The sequence below is a fragment of the Stegostoma tigrinum genome, chromosome 4 (genome assembly GCF_030684315.1).
Source record: "Stegostoma tigrinum isolate sSteTig4 chromosome 4, sSteTig4.hap1, whole genome shotgun sequence".
Lineage (NCBI taxonomy): Eukaryota > Metazoa > Chordata > Chondrichthyes > Orectolobiformes > Stegostomatidae > Stegostoma > Stegostoma tigrinum.
Window position 1 is genome coordinate 6,241,287 of NC_081357.1, and position 18,083 is coordinate 6,259,369.

The 18,083-nt window shown below is 44.3% G+C and overlaps 1 protein-coding gene across 1 annotated transcript in view; it reads left to right on the top strand.

Annotated features, from left to right (window-relative positions):
• Positions 1 to 18,083, top strand: part of LOC125452340 (dynein axonemal heavy chain 8-like) — a 1,165,100-nt gene that overhangs the window by 240,733 nt on the left and 906,284 nt on the right. The window contains exon 14 of the mRNA XM_059645122.1: positions 2,342 to 2,418. Coding sequence (XP_059501105.1) covers positions 2,342 to 2,418 — 77 coding nt within the window. The remainder of the gene's footprint in view (positions 1 to 2,341; positions 2,419 to 18,083) is intronic.

An 18,083-nucleotide genomic window follows, 5' to 3' on the forward strand; every position in this document is an offset into this window, starting at 1 on the left:
GAGCAGGTTATTGCTGACCTGGTGCTGCGTGACAGTATAGTTGATAACTTGCATCACTTTGCTGATGATTCAGACTAAACTGATGGGGCAGTGACTGTCTGGGTTGGATTTATCATGCTTTTTGTGTAAGGGACATACCTGGGCAATTTTCCACACTGTCAGGTCGAAACAAGTGTTGTTGCTGTACTGGAAAGCTTGCCTAGGGATATGGCAAGTTCTGGAGTACAAATCATCAGTATACTACCATAATGTTATCTTGACGCATAGCCTTGCAGTATCCAGTGCATCCAACCATTTCTTGTGCAATGATATCATATGGAATTAGTCTAGTTGGCTGAAGACTGGAATCTGTGATGTTGGGGACCGCTGGAGGTGGCTGAGATGGATCATCCACTCAGCACTTCTAGCTGAAGATTGTTGTAAATGCTTGAGTCTTATCACTGATGTACTAGGCTCTCCCATGATTGAGGATTGAGTTGTTTGTGAAACATCCTCTGCCTCCAGTGAGTCATTTGATTATCCATTCCTTGAGAGCTCTGATCTGATCTGTTGGCTGTGGCATCATTTAACTCTGTGTATCACTTGCTGCTAATTCTTTTTGACAAACAAATAGTCTTGTTTTGTAGCTTCACTGGGTTGGTACCTCATTGTTATGTAAGGCTAATGCTGTCCTGGCATGCCCCCTTGCATTTTTCATTGAACCAACATTGACTCCTGGCATAACATTAACAATAGAGTGGGGATATGCCAGACCACAAGGTTCCAATTGTGTTGGAGTACAATTCTGCTGCTGCTGATAGACCATAGCACTTCATAGATGCCCAGTCTTGAGTTGCTTGATCTGTTTGAAGTCTTTCCCATTTAGCTAATGCCACGCAACATGATGTAAGGTGTTGCCAGTGTTAAGGAGGGACATTGTCTTCACAAAAGTTGTGCGAGGCCATTCTTAACAGTATTGTCATGGACAGATGCATCTGTGGCGGACAGATGGTGAGGTTGAGGTCAAGTATGTTTCTCCTCTTGTTGGTTCCCTTGCCATTTGCTGTCAACCTAGGTCATCAGCTATGTCCTTTAAAACTCAACCAGCCCATCAGTAATATCACTGTTTGAGCCACTGTTGCTGGTGGATATTGAAATCCCCCATCAAGAATATATGTTGCGCCCTTGCCACCCTCAATTCTCCCTTCGAATGTTGTTCACCATGAAGGCATACTGATTTATCAGCCAACGGCGAATGGTACATGGTAATCAGTAAGAGATTTCCTTGCAATGTTTGACTGGGTACCATGAAATTTCGTGTTGTCTGGGATCAATGTTAAGAATCTCCAGCATAACTCCCTCCCAACTGTATAGAACTGAGCCACCACCTCTGCTGCGTACAGCAGGACATTTCCAGGGATAGTGATGATGGTGTCTGGGACTTTGACTGTAATGTTTGATACTATGTGTATGACTATTCCAGGCTTCTCCTTCAAGGAGGACTGTGCTTGGTCATCAGGGCTGATTTTGCTGTTGAAGAGATAGTAGAAACTGCAGATGCTAGAGAATCTGAGATAACAAGATGTAGAGCTGGATGAACACAGCAGGGCAAGGAGGATCATCGGAGCAGGAAAGCTGACGCTTTGAGCCTCGACCCTACTTTAGAAAATCCGGAGGGAGGAGGGTAAATTCTTCAGGGAAGGCATCCTTAGAAGAGGTTTCGCAGTGGGATTAAAATTGTTTCAGAGATAGTAGGAACTGCAGATGCTGGAGAATCTGAGATAACCAGGTGTAGAGCTGGATGAACACAGCAGGGCAAGCAGCATCATAGAAACAGGAAAGCTGACGTTTCAGGCCTAGACCCTTCTTCAGATTTTCCCGAAACGTCAGCTTTCCTGCTCCTTTGATGCTGCTTGGCCTGCTATGTCCATCCAGCTCTACATTTTTTTATCTCTGCTTTTGCTGTTGTTGTTTCCGTTGCCTGCTTTTATTTGCTTCATGAGATTTAGTAGCGGTTGTTACAATTGAGTGGCTTGCTATTAGCCATTTCACCAGATTTCCTTCCCTGAAGGGCTTTTCTGAACCAGATAGTTTTCTTTTCCTAATCAGCAACGGTTTCATGGTCATCATTGGATTCCTAATTCCAGATATGTATTGAATTTAAATTCCACTGCCTGATATAGTAGGATTTAAACCGAAGTCCACAAAACATCAGCTGAGTTTCTGGGTTGATTATCTAGTGATGATACCACAAAGCCATTGCCTCCCCTACATTTCATAACCCTGGACGTTTTTCTTGGAATACGTTTAAGGAATAATTTTTGAAATCATTGTAACTCATAATTTTGTTTGTATATTTCAGAACTTACTTGATGACTTCATGAGTAGCTGTTTTGCCAAAATCATTTCTTCACGGCACGCTTTACAACTTTTACAGAGGTAAATTGTAGAGATAATGTGTAAAATAGATCAACAGTTAAGTTCTGGAAGTGTATATTTTCTAATGAACTGCTTTATTAAGGATGGCAAGAGTCATCATGTTTGTATTTATATCTTCATGAAGAAATAACTGTTTTTACCCCTAGTTGCAACATTTCTCTGATTCAGGAATCAGAGTGTAAAGCTAACTCCATCTTCTTAAGTTTTATAAACAGAGACATAAGGCTATGTTTGCTTCAATAGTTGGAGTATGACATGGGGCTTTGTGTACTTGATATATTTTGAGGGTCTTTTTAATTGTTTCATGGAATGGGCTGTCACCGGCTAGGCCAGAGTGCAGTTCAGAGTCAATTACATTCTATGGTTCTAGAGTCACATTTAGGCCAGACCAGACAAGGATGGCAGTTTCGTTCTCGTTCCTTCAAAGGGATTAATAAACCAGGTGTATCTTTTCCCAGTAATCAATAATGGATTCATGGCCATGATTAGACATGAGTTAGGAAGCATGGACTGCGAGCAATTGTTCCATGGTAAAGGCAATATAGACATGTGGAGACTGTTTAAGGAACAGTTGTTGCGAGTGATGAATAAATATGTCCCTCTGAGACAGGCAAGAAGGGGTAAGATAAAGGAACCTTGGATGACGAGAGCGGTGGAGCTTCTCGTCAAAAGGAAGAAGGTAGCTTACATAAGGTGGAGGAAGCTAGGGTCAAGCTCAGCTCTAGAGGATTACAGGCAGGCGAGGAAGGAGCTCAAAAATGGTCTGAGGAGAGCCAGGAGGGGGCACGAGAAAGGCTTGGCAGAACGGATTAGGGAGAAGACAAAGGCATTTTACACTTATGTGAGGAATAAGAGAATGGTCAAAGAAAGAGTAGGGCCGATCAGGGATAGCAGAGGGAACTTGTGTGTGGAGACTGACGAGGTGGGGAAGCCCTAAATGAGTTTTTTGCCTCTGTCTTTACGAAAGAAACAAATTTTGTAATGAATGAAACCTTTGAAGAGCAGGTGTGCATGCTGGAATGGATAGAGATAGAGGAAGCTGATGTGCTGAAAATGTTGTCAAACATTAAGATTCACAAGTCGCCAGGCCCGGACCAGATTTGTCCTCGGCTGCTTTGGGAAACGAGAAATGCAATTGCTTCGCCACTTGCGAAGATCTTTGCATCCTCGCTCTCTACTGGAGTCGTACCTGAGGACGGGACAGAGGCAAATGTAATTCCTCTCTTCAAGAAAAGAAATAGGGAAATCCCTGGCAATTACAGACCAGTAAGCCTCACGTCTGTCATCTGCAAGGTGTTAGAAAGGATTCTGAGGGATAGGATTTATGACCATCTGGAAGAGCATGGCTTGATCAAATACAGTCAACACGGCTTTGTGAGGGGTAGGTCATGCCTCACAAACCTTATCGAGTTTTTTGAGGATGTGACTAGAAAAGTTGATGAGGGTCGAGCTGTGGATGTAGTGTATATGGACTTCAGCAAGGCATTTGATAAGGTTCCCCATGGTAGGCTCATTCAGAAGGTCATGAGGAATGGGATACAGGGGAACTTAGCTGTCTGGATACAGAATTGGCTGGCCAACAGAAGACAGCGAGTGGTAGCAGAAGGAAAATATTCTGCCTGGAAGTCAGTGGTGAATGATGTTCCACAGGGCTCTGTCCTTGGGCCTCTACTGTTTGTAATTTTTATTAATGACTTGGATGAGGGGATTGAAGGATGGGTCAGCAAGTTTGCAGACGACACGAAGGTTGGAGGTGTCGTTGACAGTGTAAAGGGCTGTTGTAGGCTGCAGCGGGACATTGACAGGATGCAGAGAAGGGCTGAGAGATGGCAGATGGAGTTCAACCTGGATAAATGCGAGGTGATGCATTTTGGAAGGTCGAATTTGAAAGCTGAGTACAGGATTAAGGATAGGATTCTTGGCAGTGTGGAGGAATAGAGGGATCTTGGTGTGCAGACACATAGATCCCTTAAAATGGCCACCCAAGTGGACAGGGTTGTTAAGAAAGCATATGGTGTTTTGGCTTTCATTAGCAGGGGGATTGAGTTTAAGAGTCGTGAGATCTTGTTGCAGCTCTATAAAACTTTGGTTAGACCGCACTTGGAATACTGCGTCCAGTTCTGGTCGCCCAATTATAAGAAAGATGTGGATGCTTTGGAGAGGGTTCAGAGGAGGTTTACCAGGATGCTGCCTGGACTGGAGGGCTTATCTTATGAAGAGAGGTTGACTGAGCTCGGACTTCTTTCATTGGAGAAAAGGAGGAGAAGAGGGGACCTAATTGAGATATACAAGATAATGAGAGGCATAGATAAAGTTGATATCCAGAGACTATTTCCCAGGGCAGAAATGGCTAACACGAGGGGTCATAGTTTTAAGCTGGTTGGAGAAAAGTATAGAGGGGATGTCGGAGGCGGGTTCTTTACACAGAGAGTTGTGAGAGCATGGAATGCGTTGCCAGCAGCAGTTGTGGAAGCAAGGTCATTGGGGACATTTAAGAGACTGCTGGACATGCATATGGTCACAGAAATTTGAGGGTGCATACATGAGGATCAATGGTCGGCACAACATTGTGGGCTGAAGAGCCTGTTCTGTGTTGTACTGTTCTATGTTCTATGTTGTATTGTTAACAAGGCCTCTTAATTCTAGATTCTTGTTGGTTTCAAGCTGCTCTATCTGCCATATCAGGATTTGAACCTAGGTCACCAGAGCATCACTTGGATCTCTGGATAAACAGACTAGTGATAATATCATTAGGCCATTACCTCCTACATTCATTTTAGGTTTCAGATTAGAATTTTTTTTTTTGGTTCACTATCTGAGCCTCCCCTTTTACCAATAATTTGAAATTCAATATCAATAGAACCATAGAACTATGGAAATTATACAGAACAGATGGAGGCTAGTTGGCTGAACGACACCAGGTGCTCTTTCTAATCCAATCTTGCTGGACACGGCCTACAGCCCTGCAGTTTACAGCACATGGTATTGGGAGCAAAATACTGAGTTGGATTGAAAATTGGCTGGCTGACAGGAAGCAAAGAGTAGTGATAAACGGGTTCCTTTCGGAATGGCAGGCAGTGACCAGTATGGTACCACAAGGTTCGGTGCTGGGACAGCAGCTGTTTACGATATATATTAATGATATAGACGAAGGCATTAGAAGTAATATTAGCAAATTTGCTGATGACACAAAGTTGGATGGCAGTGTGAAATGTGAGGAGGATGTTATTAGAATACAGGGTGACTTGGACAGGCTAGGTGAGTGGACGGATGCATGGCAGATGCAGTTTAATGTGGATAAATGTGTGGTTATACACTTTGGTGGCAAGAACAGGAAGGCAGATTACTATCTCAATGGAGTCAAGTTAGGTAAAGAGGAAGCACAACGAGATCTAGGTGTTCTTGTACATCAGTCAATGAAAGCAAGCATGCAGGTACAGAGGGTAGTGAAGAAAGCTAATAGCATGCTGGCCTTCATCACAAGGGGAATTGAATATAGGAGCAAAGAGGTCCTTCTCCAGCTGTACAGGGCCCTAGTGAGACCGTACCTGGAGTATTGTGTGCAGTTTTGGACTCCCAATTTGAGGAAGGACATTCTTGCTATTGAGGGAGTGCAGTGTAGGTTCACAAGGTCAATTCCTGGAATGGCGGGACTATCATATGTTGAAAGATTGGAGAAACTGGGCTTGTATACTCTTGAGTTTAGAAGGATGAGAGGGGATCTGATTGAAACGTATAAGATTATTAAAGGATTGGACACTGTGGAGGCAGGAAGCATGTTTCCGCTGATGGGTGAGTCCAGGACCAGAGGACACAGTTTAAAAATAAGGGGTAGGCCATTTAGAACAGAGTTGAGGAAAAACTTCTTCACCCAAAGAGTGGTGGATATATGGAACACTCTGCCCCAGAAGGCAGTGGAGGCCAACTCTCTGGATGCTTTCAAGAAAGATATAGATAGAGCTCTTAAAGATAGTGGAATCAAGGGTTATGGGGATAAGGCAGGAACAGGATACTGATTTGTGGATGATCAGCCATGATCATAATGAATGGTGGTGCTGGCTCGAAGGGCCGAATGGCCTACTCCAGCACCTATTGTCTATTGTCACTTAAGATGCAGATCCAGAGTATACCGTTTTGGATACTGTTGGGGGTGACGACTTACCAGGGGAAAGCAGTGGGGCACAGGTCTCTGCACAGAGTCTGTCCCTGCTGTTCAGAAGAGGAACAGAGCAGTAGTCATTGGGGACTCCATGGTTAGTGGGACAGATAGGAGGTTCTGTGGGGACGAGAGAGACTCATGGTTGGTGTGTTGCCTCCGAGGTGCCAGGGTTCATGATGTCTCTGATCGTGTTTTTGGGATCCTTAAGGAGATGGGGGAGCAGCCCCAAGTCGTGGTCCACATTGGCACCAACGACATAGATAGGAAGAGAGATGGGGATTTAAGGCAAAAATCCAGGGAGCTAGGATGGAAGCTTAGAGCTAGGACGAACAGAGTTGTTGTCTCTGGTTTGTTGCCATGTGCTAATGAGGCGAGGAATAGGGAGAGAGGGGAGTTGAACACGTGGCTACAAGGATGGTGCAGAAGGGAGGGTTTTGGATTCCTGGATAATTGGGGATGTTTCTGGGGTAGGTGGGACCTCTACAAGCAGGATGGTATTCACCTGAACAAGAGGGGTGCCAATATCCTGGGGGGGAAATTCGCTAAGTCTATTCGGGTGGGTTTAAACGAATTCAGCAGGGGGATGGGAACCAAAATTGTAGTTCAAGTATAGGAAAGATTGAGAGTAGGGAGGTCCGAAATAAAGATTCAGGGATGCAAGACGGCACCGGCAAGCAAGAGGTTGGTTTGAAGTGTGTCCACTTCAGCGCCAGGAGCATCCGAAATAAGGTGAGTGAACTAGCAGCATGGGTTGGTAACTGGGACTTCAATGTTGTGGCCATTTCGGAGACATGGATCGAGCAGGGACAGGAATGATTGTTGCGGGTTCTGGGATTTAGATGTTTCAGTAAGAACAGAGAAGATGTTCAAAGAGGGGGAGGTCTGGCATTGTTGGTCAAGGACAGTATAACAGTTGCAGAAAGGATGTCTGGGGACTCGTCAACTGAGGTAGTATGGGCTGAGGTTAGAAACAGGAAAGGAGAGGTCACCCTTTTGTGAGTTTTCTATCGGCCTCCGAATAGTTCCAGATATGTAGATGAAAGGATAGCAAAAATGATTCTCGATAGGAGTGAGAGAGACAGGGTAGTTATCATGGGGGACTTCAACTTTCCAAATATTGACTGGGAACACTATAGTTCGAGTACTATAGATGGGTCAGTTTTTGTGCAGTGTGTGCAGGAGGGCTTCCTGACACAATATGTAGATAGGCCACCAAGGGGCGAAGCCACATTAGATTTGGTGTTGGGTAATGAGCCCGGCCAGGTGTTGGAATTGGAAGTAGGTGAGCACTTTGGTGATCGCGATCACAATTCTGTTATGTTTACTTTAATGATGGAAAGGGATAGGTGTATACCACTGGGCAAGAGTTATAGCTGGGGAAACGCAATTATGATGAGATTAGGCAAGATTTAGGGAGCATAGGATGAGGAAGGAAACTGCAGAGGATGGGCACATTAGAAATGTGGAACTTATTCAAGGAAAATCTCCTGTGTGTCCTAGATAAGTATGTACCTGTCAGACAGGGAGGAAGCTGTAGAGCACGGGAGCTATGGATTACGAAGGAAGTGGAATCTCTGGTCAAGAAGAAGAAGAAGGCTTATGTTAGGATGAGAGGCGAAGGCTCAATTAGGGCGCTTGAGGGTTACAAGGTAGCCAGGAAAGACGTAAAGAGAGAGCTCAGAAGAGTCAGGAGGAGACATGAGATGTTGTTGGTGGATAGGATCGGGGTAAACCCTAAGGCTTTCTATAGGTATTTAAGGAATAAAAGAATGACGCAAGTAAGATTAGGGCCAATCAAGGATAGTCGTGGTAAGTTGTGTGTGGAGTCAGAGGAAATAGGGGAAGCACTAAATGAATATTTTTCGACAGTATTCACTCATGAAAATGACAATGTTGTCGAGGAGAATACTGAGATACAGGCGACTAGACTAGGTGGGATTGAGGTTCACAAGGAAGAGGGTGAAGATAGGTAAGCCCCCTGGGCCGGATGGGATTTATCCTCGGATCCCCTGGGAAGCCAGGGAGGAGATTGCCGAGCCTTTGGCATTAATCTTTAACTCGTCATTGTCCACAGGAATAGTGCCAGATGACTGGAGGATAGCAAATGTGGTTTCCTGTTCAAGAAAGGGAGTAGAGGCAACCCTGGTAATTATAGACCAGTGAGCCTTAATTCAGTTGTTGGTAAAGTGTTGGAAAAGGTTATAAGAGATAGGATCTATAATCATCTGAAAAAGAATAATTTGATTAAGGATAGTCAGCACGGTTTTGTGAAGTGTATGTCGTGCCTCACAAACCTTATTGAATTCTTTGAGAAGGTGACCAAACAGGTAGATGAGAGTAAACCGGTTGATGTGGTGGGTATGGATTTCAGCATGGCGTTCGGTAAGGTTCCCCACAGTAGGCTATTGTACAAAATGCGGAGGAATGGGATTGTGGGAGATATAGCAGTTTGGATCAGAAATTGGCTTGCTGAAAGAAGACAGAGGGTGGTAGTTGATGGGAAATGTTCATCCTGGAGAGCAATTACTAGTGGTGTACCGCAAGGGTTGGTGTTGGGTCCACTGCTGTTTGTCATTTTTATAAACAACCTGTTTGAGGGCGTAGAAGGATGGGTTAGTAAATTTGCAGACGACACTAAGGTCGGTGGAGTTGTGGATAGTGACGAAGGATGTTGTAAGTTACAGAGAGACGTAGATAAGCTGCAGAGCTGGTCTAAGAGGTGGCAAATGGAGGTTAATGCGAACAAGTGTGTGGTGATGCACTTTGGTAGGAGTAACCGGAAGGCAAAGTACAGGGCTAATAGTAAGATTCTCGGTAGTGTAGATGAGCAGAGCGATCTCGGTGTCCATGTACACAGATCCTTGAAAGTTGCCACCCAGGTTGACAGGGTTGTTAAGAAGGCATACAGTGTTTTCGCTTTTATTAATAGAGGGATTGAGTTCCGGAGCCATGAGGTTATGCTGCAGCTGTACAAAACTCTGGTGCGGTCGCACTTGGAGCATTGTATGCAGTTCTGGTCACCGCATTATAAGAAGGATGTGGAATCTTTAGAAAGGGTGCAGAGGAGATTTACTAGGATGTTGCCTGGTATGGAGGGAAGGCCTTACGAGGGAGGGACTTGAGGCTGTTTTCGTTAGAGAGAAGAAGGTTGAGAGGTGACTTAATTGAGACATATCAGATAATCAGAGGGTTAGATAGGGTGGATAGGGAGAGCCTTTTTCCTAGGATGGTGACAGCGAGCATGAGGGAGCGTAGCTTTAAACTGAGGGGTGAAAGATATAGGACAGATGTAGATGTAGTTTCTTTACTCAGAGAGTAGTAAGGGAATGGAACGCTTTGCCTGCAATGGTAGTAGATTCGCCAACTTTAAGTACATTTAAGTCGTCATTCGACAAGCACATGGAAGTACATGAATAGTGTAGGTTAGATGACCTTCAGATTGGTATGGCAGGTCAGCACAACATTGAGGGCCGAAGGGCCTGTACTGTGCTGTAATGTTCTATGTTCTATATTTTTCACCTCCACCACCAACTCAGGCAGCGAATTGCAGGCTCTCATCGCCCTCTACATAAAAAGAGTAATTTTTCACATCTCCTCTTATTGTTCTGCCACTTTGCTTGAATCTGTGACCGCTGGTTTTTGAACTGTCAGCCTAGCCAAACAGGTTCCTTCTTTCTCTTTATCCCTAACCGTCATAATTTAACTCCTCATCAGTCTACTTTTGATCATCAGGAAGGTGTCATCAACAGTTCTTTCAAGCAACTCCTATTCAAGCAAGATCCTGCTCACTGACGCAAAGTTTGGGATCCAACAAGGCTACTTAGCTCCTGACCTTAATGTAGCCTTGGTTGAAAAGCCCCAAAAACAGCTCTTAACTTCATGGCCACATTTGACCAACTGTCGCATAAAAGATTCCTAGAAAATCTGAAATCAGTGGGTGCAAGGGACAAACTCTCCGCTGGTTCAAGTCATGCCAGCACATAGAAATATTGTTATGGTTGTCGGAGGTCAGTCATCTCAGCTCCAGGACATCTCTTCAGGAATTCTTCTGGATTGTTTCCTCGGTCCAAACATCTTTTGACTGTTTCATTAATGATTTTTCCTCCATCGTAAGGTCAGAAATGGACATGTTCACAGATGGTTGTACAATATTCAGTACCATTCCTGACTCCTCAAATACTGATGTAATCCAATTTCAAACACAACAATGTCTGGACAATATCTTGACATGCCAAACAATAGCCAAGCAATGACCATTTCTAATAAGAGACAATTCAACCATCGCCATTACCAGAAACTCAATTGGACTTGTCACATAAACCCTATGGCTACTTGGGCAGGTGAGAGGCTAGCAGTGCTATGGTGAGTAACTCACCTCCTGACTCCCCAGAGTGTCCACAATCTACATAGCACAAGTCAGGACTGGATGGAATACTTACCTCGATGAATGCAGCTCTGACAACACTCAAGTAGCTTGGCACATCCAGGACTAAGTGGCTTGCTTGATTAGCACCAAATCCACAAGCATCCACTTTGTCCACCTCAGCAGCAGCAATGTGAACTATCTACAAGAGGCACTGCAGGAATTTATAAAAGATCATCAGATAGCACCTTCCTAACCTACAACCACTTCCATTTTGAGGGACAAGGGCAGCAGATGCATGGGAAACGCCTGGAAGGGGATCAAGGGTTACAGGGACAAAGCGAGAAAATGGGGTTGAGGAACTTATCAGCCATGATTGAATGGCGGAGCAGACTCAATGGGTGAATGACCTAATTTCTGCTTCTATGTCTTATGGTCTTAGAGTCCAAGTTACCCTGAAAGCTAATCACCATGCTGACTTGGAAATATATCACTGTTCCTTCACTTTCATTAGGTCAGAATCCTGGATTCCCTCCCTAAGGACTGTAAGTCAACCTACATCACATAGATTGCAGTGGTTCAAGAAGGCAGCTCACAATCACATGCTGAAGGACGCCAACGGAGCTGAATATTAAATTCTATCATGTTATGATCTCTACCTTGTTGGGGATCTTTTACTCGGAAATAATTTATTAAACCTGCCTCAATACCCATTACCAGATCCAAATAGCCTATTTCCCGGTCGGCTGCATTTCATATTACTTTTCCAAACTCTGTTGATTTATAATCTTTTCCACTACTGACTACTGTTTGGGGGTTTGTACTCTGAACCTACAAATGTTTTCTTTCCCTTGCTGTTTATCACCTATGCCCGAGTGTATTCTATATCATTTGACCCTAGATTATCTCTCATACTGGACTCATGGCAGCTCATTAAGAATCTCACTTTTTCCTTCCCTCCTGTCTTTCCTAAAGGTCAAATATACCTGAATGTTACGTTCACAGTTTTGATCTCCTTGCTGCCATGTTTCCACAATGGCTATGAAGTCATAATCATTTACCTCATTTTGCACCATCGGTTTATTTGCCTTATTCTGAATTTTAAGATTATTCCCTCTGGTCTGAAACTCTCTTTCAAGAGGAATCAACATTTCCACATCTACCCTAAAATTTCTTCGCTAACAACATTGTGGGTCTATCTACTGCGCATGGACTGTAGCCGTGCGAGAAAACGTTGCACGACTATCTACTCAAGGGAAAGGAGACCAGCCAGCAATGCCCACATCTCAGGAGTGAGAAAAAAAACTGTCAAGTTTGCTAAGAATCTTGTATGTTTAATAAGGTTTTCCTCTCATTCTTTTATATTTCAAGAGTCCTCAAACTCTCCTCATTAAACAGGCCCTCCATTCCTGGTATCAATCTTGTGAGCCTTCTCTGGGCTACTTCTAATGCTAGTATACTGTACTTTAGGATCAACATTACTAAATACCCTTGAAAAAAAGACTTTGACTGTTCACCATATTTTTACCACTCATGGTCTTATAAACCTCTATTAAGTCACGCCTCAGCCTCAGATGTTCCCAGGAAAAAAGTCCCAGCCTCTCCTTATAACTCATTAAGGACAGCAAGGTAGCTCAGTGGTTAGTATTGCTGCCACACGGCCCCAGGGACCCAGGTTTAATTCCACTCTTAGGCGACTGTCTGTGTGGAGTTTGTACATTCTCCCTGTATAAGTGTAGGTTTCCCCCTGGTGCTCTGGTTGCCTCCCATAGATCAAAGATGCAGATTGGATTGATTGGCCAAGTTAAATTGCCAATGGTGTCTGGAGATGTGCAGGCTAGGTGGGTTCGCCATGGTAAATGCAGGGATAAGGTGGGTCTGGAACAATGTTCTTCAGAGGGTTGGTGTGGACTCACTGTGCAGAATTGACTGCTTACACTGAGGGAATTCTATGATTCTAATACAAACCATCCAATCCTGCCAGCATCCTTGGAAGTTTTTTCTGTATTCTTTTTCATTTAACAACATCCTTCCTCTTGCAAGGCAACCAGAATTGTGTGCAGTTATCCAAAAGTTACCTCACCTAAGTCTTGTAAAGCTGCAATATAACGTCTCAATTCCTATACTCAGTGCTCTGACCAATAAAGGCAAGTGTGCTAACTACCTTCTTCACCACCTTGTCTACATGAGACTCCACTTCAAGCAACTATGAACCTTCAATCCTAAGTTCTTCTGTTCACTCCCCAGGGCCTTGCAGCTTTTTTGCTCCTAAGATGCTGTTTGGCCTGCAGTGTTCATCCAGCTCTATACTTTGTTATCTCTATGTAAGTTGTGCCTTGATTTACCTTACCAAAATGCAACACCTCTCACTTCTGTAAACTAAATTTCATCTGCCACTTCTTGCCCCATCTGATCAAGATTTCTTTGTACTCTAAGATAACTTTCTTCACTGCCCACTATACCATCAATTTTGATGTCATCCCCAAACATACGACCTGTACTCCTATATTCTCATCCAAACCGTTGATATAAATGTCAAACAACAATGGACTCAGAACCACTGCAGCTCACCACTGGACACAGGCCTCCAGTCCAGTAACACCTCTTCACCACCCCCCTCTGTCTTCTACCATCAAGCCAATTGTCTTTTGACTCAGGGATCAATGCTGTTGGGAATTGTAAGCTTGTGTTCTTTGGTAGAAAGAATAGAGGATCTCAATGTTATTTAAATGGAGCAATGATGTGGATGTCCTGATGTTGGACTGGGATGTTTAGGGTCAGAAATCACATGACACCAGGTTATAGTCCAAAAGGGCTATTTGAAAATACAAGCTTTCAGAGCCTCACTCCTCCTTCAGGTGTTAGTGAGAGAGGTAGTATCAGACACATAATTCATAAGAAAAAGAGCAAAGGGTCACATCACTGATCAAGATGTATTAAAAACCCTAAGATGCTATTAAAATCTTTTATCAGTTAGATGGTGTTAATTGAATAATATGTATATGTAAATCCACAAATTTCTTTCAAGACACTGTCCTGAGAAAACTAAAGGCTTTATCAGTGTAAAGAAGAGGATAGGGTAAGGGGGTGGGTCAATGTGGGATACTCTTCGGAAGGGCTGTGTGGACTTGATAGGCTGAATGGCCTGCTTCTACACCGTAAGGATTCTATGATACATAAACACACATATATACAAATCCTCTCTCATAGACACACTGTCTCTCAAGCACACACAGACTCTGTTTCTTCCACACACACACAGTCTCTCTCCCACACAGACACACAAGTGCACACACTGTCTTTCTCTGTCTCCCCCACAGCCCTCCAAACATACACACTCTCTTACTCACACACTCACATGCGCACACACACACACACACAAATGAATCTATGCAGTGATTTTGTGTTTGCAGATACATTCTGTGTTCAGCTTTGTTCAAAAAGCGCACAATTTGCAGACAGTCAATCAATGTGGCGCTTTATAAATTCCTACTTTAGGAATAAAACCAATCTGGCTCCAATCTAAAACAGAAACGGATCCTGAACAAGGCCTCACACCTAATGTGTATTGTTGGACCTAAAATGTCGCCTCTTTTTTACGCTGATAAAACGTTTAGTTCTCTCAGGGCAGTGACTTAAAAGGAATTCAGTGATTTACATATACATGGTAATCAATTAAAACCTTTTAACTGATTAAAGATTTAACAACATCTTAGGTTTGTTTAATACATCCTCATCAGTGGTGTGATCCTTTAATCTTTTACTTACAAATTCTGTGTCTGACATTGCCTTTCTCACTACACCTGAAGAATGATTGAGGCTCTGAAAGCTGTGTTTTCAAATAAATCTGTTGGACTGTATCAGTGATAATGGAACTGCAGATGCTGGAGAATCCAAGATAATGAAATGTGAGGCTGGATGAACACAGCAGGCCCAGCAGCATCTCAGGAGCATAAAAGCTGACGTTTCGGGCCTGGACCCTTCATCGGAGAGGGGGATGGGTGAGGGTTCTGGAATAAATAGGGAGAGAGGGGAAGGCGGACCGAAGATGGAGAGAAAAGAAGATAGGTGGAGAGGAGAGTATAGGTGGGGAGGTAGGGAGGGGATAGGTCAGTCCAGGGAAGACGGCCAGGTCAAGGAGGTGGGATGAGGTTGGTAGGTAGGAGATGGAGGTGCGGCTTGAGGTAAGAGGAAGGGATGGGTGAGAGAAAGAACAGGTTAGGGAGGCAGAGACAGGTTGGACTGGTTTTGGGATGCAGTGGGTGGAGGGGTAGAGCTGGGCTGGTTGTGTGGTGCAGTGGGGGGAGGGGACGAACTGGGCTGGTTTTGGGATGCGGTGGGGGCATCCGCATCCCAAAACCAGCCCAGTTCGTCCCCTCCCCCCACTGCACCACACAACCAGCCCAGCTCTACCCCTCCACCCACTGCATCCCAAAACCAGTCCAACCTGTCTCTGCCTCCCTAACCTGTTCTTCCTCTCACCCATCCCTTCCTCCCACCCCAAGCCGCACCTCCAGCTCCTACTTACTAACCTCATCCCACCTCCTTGACCTGTCCGTCTTCCCTGGACTGACCTATCCCCTCCCTACCTCCCCACCTATACTCTCCTCTCCACCTATCTTCTTTTCTCTCCATCTTCGGTCCGCCTCCCCCTCCCTCCCTATTTATTCCAGAACCCTCACCCCATCCCCCTCTCTGATGAAGGGTCTAGGCCCGAAACGCCAGCTTTTGTGCTCCTGAGATGCTGCTGGGCCTGCTGTGTTCATCCAGCCTCACATTTCATTATTCTGTTGGACTGTAACCTGGTTTCATATGATTTCTGACCTAAACAGAGCAATACTGCAGAAGGCTACAGAACAGAGGGATGTAGGAGTCCTTGTCCATGAATCACAAAAAAGTGAGCACCCAAGTTCAATGGATAATAGGAAAGGCAAATGGAATGTTGGCCATCATTTCAAAGGATATAGAGGATAAAAGTATAACAGTTTATTGGCCTTTAACCCCATCAATTTTCCATACTAATATCAATTTCCTTCAGTTCCTCCTTCTCACTTTTGGGACATTATTATATCTTCCTCTGTTAAGACAAAACTGAACTCTCTTTGTTCCCTGTCATGGCAGAATTTGAACCCAGGACTTGGGTCTCTGGATTAACAATCCAGCAATAATACCACTAGGCCATTGTCTCCCCTTAACTATGATTGTCATAACTAAGCTGTACGTCTGGAGCTCAGGGGGTAAATTTAAGAGGACAGCATTTAAATAGAAGAATTTGAGGAGAAAGTGGGAACATCAGCACCAATGGGATTAGCAAGAAAGGAAAAAAAGGGCTTGAAAGATCGCTTCATTTAAATGACCAAGCGTGCGACCCTCTCTGTGATGCTCTGCCTGGGTTCCCCTATATTCTCATCCAAGCCTCAAGAGCACAATCAAAATAAAAAATGGCTTCATACGCACCTGATGCAAATGTTTTCTTTCTTTGACAGAATGGACTCAACTCATGAGTAATGTGATGCCTTGAAGGTGCAATTATATTAAACAGATATACAGTATACGTTCATGATAACTGCTATCACACAATTCTATATATGTATATATACCTCATGCAGTCACCAACTCTCAACCAAGCCAGAAGAAATCTGAACTGTAACAATCTACAAATTAATCGTAGTAATGTCTGTGAAGCTGAAGTAATGTCAGACAACCTGTCAAGATTCACCTGAGTTCCACAATTTGCAGGCACCTTCCACAGTTTCATAGCTTGCATTAGGCCCATAAGTTGCTCACTTCATGCCTTGGGCTATAAAATGTCCACACCTTCATTTGATGTGCAGTGCTATTGTTCTTGGGTAGTTGTAGGGTTGGGGGTAGGGAAGATTGAAGTTATCATTACTGATGCCACACCTCCAATTTTCTACTATATTTATGCCAAATGGCTTGAGCAACATACATCGGAATCAAGTCTATGATGTACAATATCCTTAAAGAGACATCCCATTGTCTTCTGTGTGATGCAACACTTTCTTCCAATGGGCTAACAAAGGCCAGAGGAAAATCTCCTCAAAATTAGGTCCCCATGCAGGTCATATCTGGAAATTTGCTGTAGACAGAGGGCATCGCTTAACCCTTGGATGCTTTGTTCCAGACAGTCAGGGCAGCTGGTTAGTATAAATGCAGTCTTAGGTGACTATTGGGAATCAGTGAGTAAGGCAAGCAAGGTAAAGGCAAGGTAAAATTATTTTATCTTTCCCTGCAGAATATGCAGGGTAGTTTGATCTTAGAGTAGGATAATAGGTCATCACAACATCGCAGGCCAAAGGGCCTGTACTGTGCTGTCCTGTTCTATGTTCTATGCCCATGTCCTATTTTCTGAGTGTAAAGGGGCAGAGATGGCAGTTAGGGCAATGATGTGCTCTTCCAACCAGATTTGGGAGATCAGGGAGCAGTCTAGTTTCCCTGAAGACTGTATCTGCAAGAAGTGTGACTGGGTGCCATTCTTGATAGACCACGTTATTCAGTTGGAGTGGCAGTTGGACACCCTGAGAGGCATACAGGGGCAGTGTGAGATAGACACTAGTTACAGGGAGGTGGTCAAACCAAAGCTTAGCCAGGTCGATGGGTGACTGCCAGGAGAGGAAGTCAGGTAGTCCAGGAGTCTCCTGTGGTTATTCTCCTCAAGTATACCATTTTGGATACTATTTGGGGGGATAACCTCTGAGGAAAGTATAAAAGCAGCAGCCTGGACTGTGGCACCACAACTGGTTCTGCTGTAGGGTAGAGTCAGGCAAGGACCAAGCGAATAATATTGGTAGGAGATTTACTGGTTAGGGGCTTAGATAGGCATTCCTGTGGCCATGTCCAAGACTCCAGGATGATGTGCACCCTTCTTGGTGGTAGGGTCAAGGACATCTCTGAGCAATTGCATGAAAGTCTTAGGGGGAAGGTGAAGGCGCACAGAAGTTGTGGTGCGCGTTGGTCACAACCACACAAGTAGAAACGGGGATGAAGTCCTGCAAAGTGAGTGCAGGGACCAGGACCTCAAAGGTAGTAATCTCTGGGTTACTATCAGTGCTACGTGCGAATGAGGCAAGGAATAGAAAGATAGGACAGATGAATGTGTGACTAAGGAGCTGGTGCAAGGGG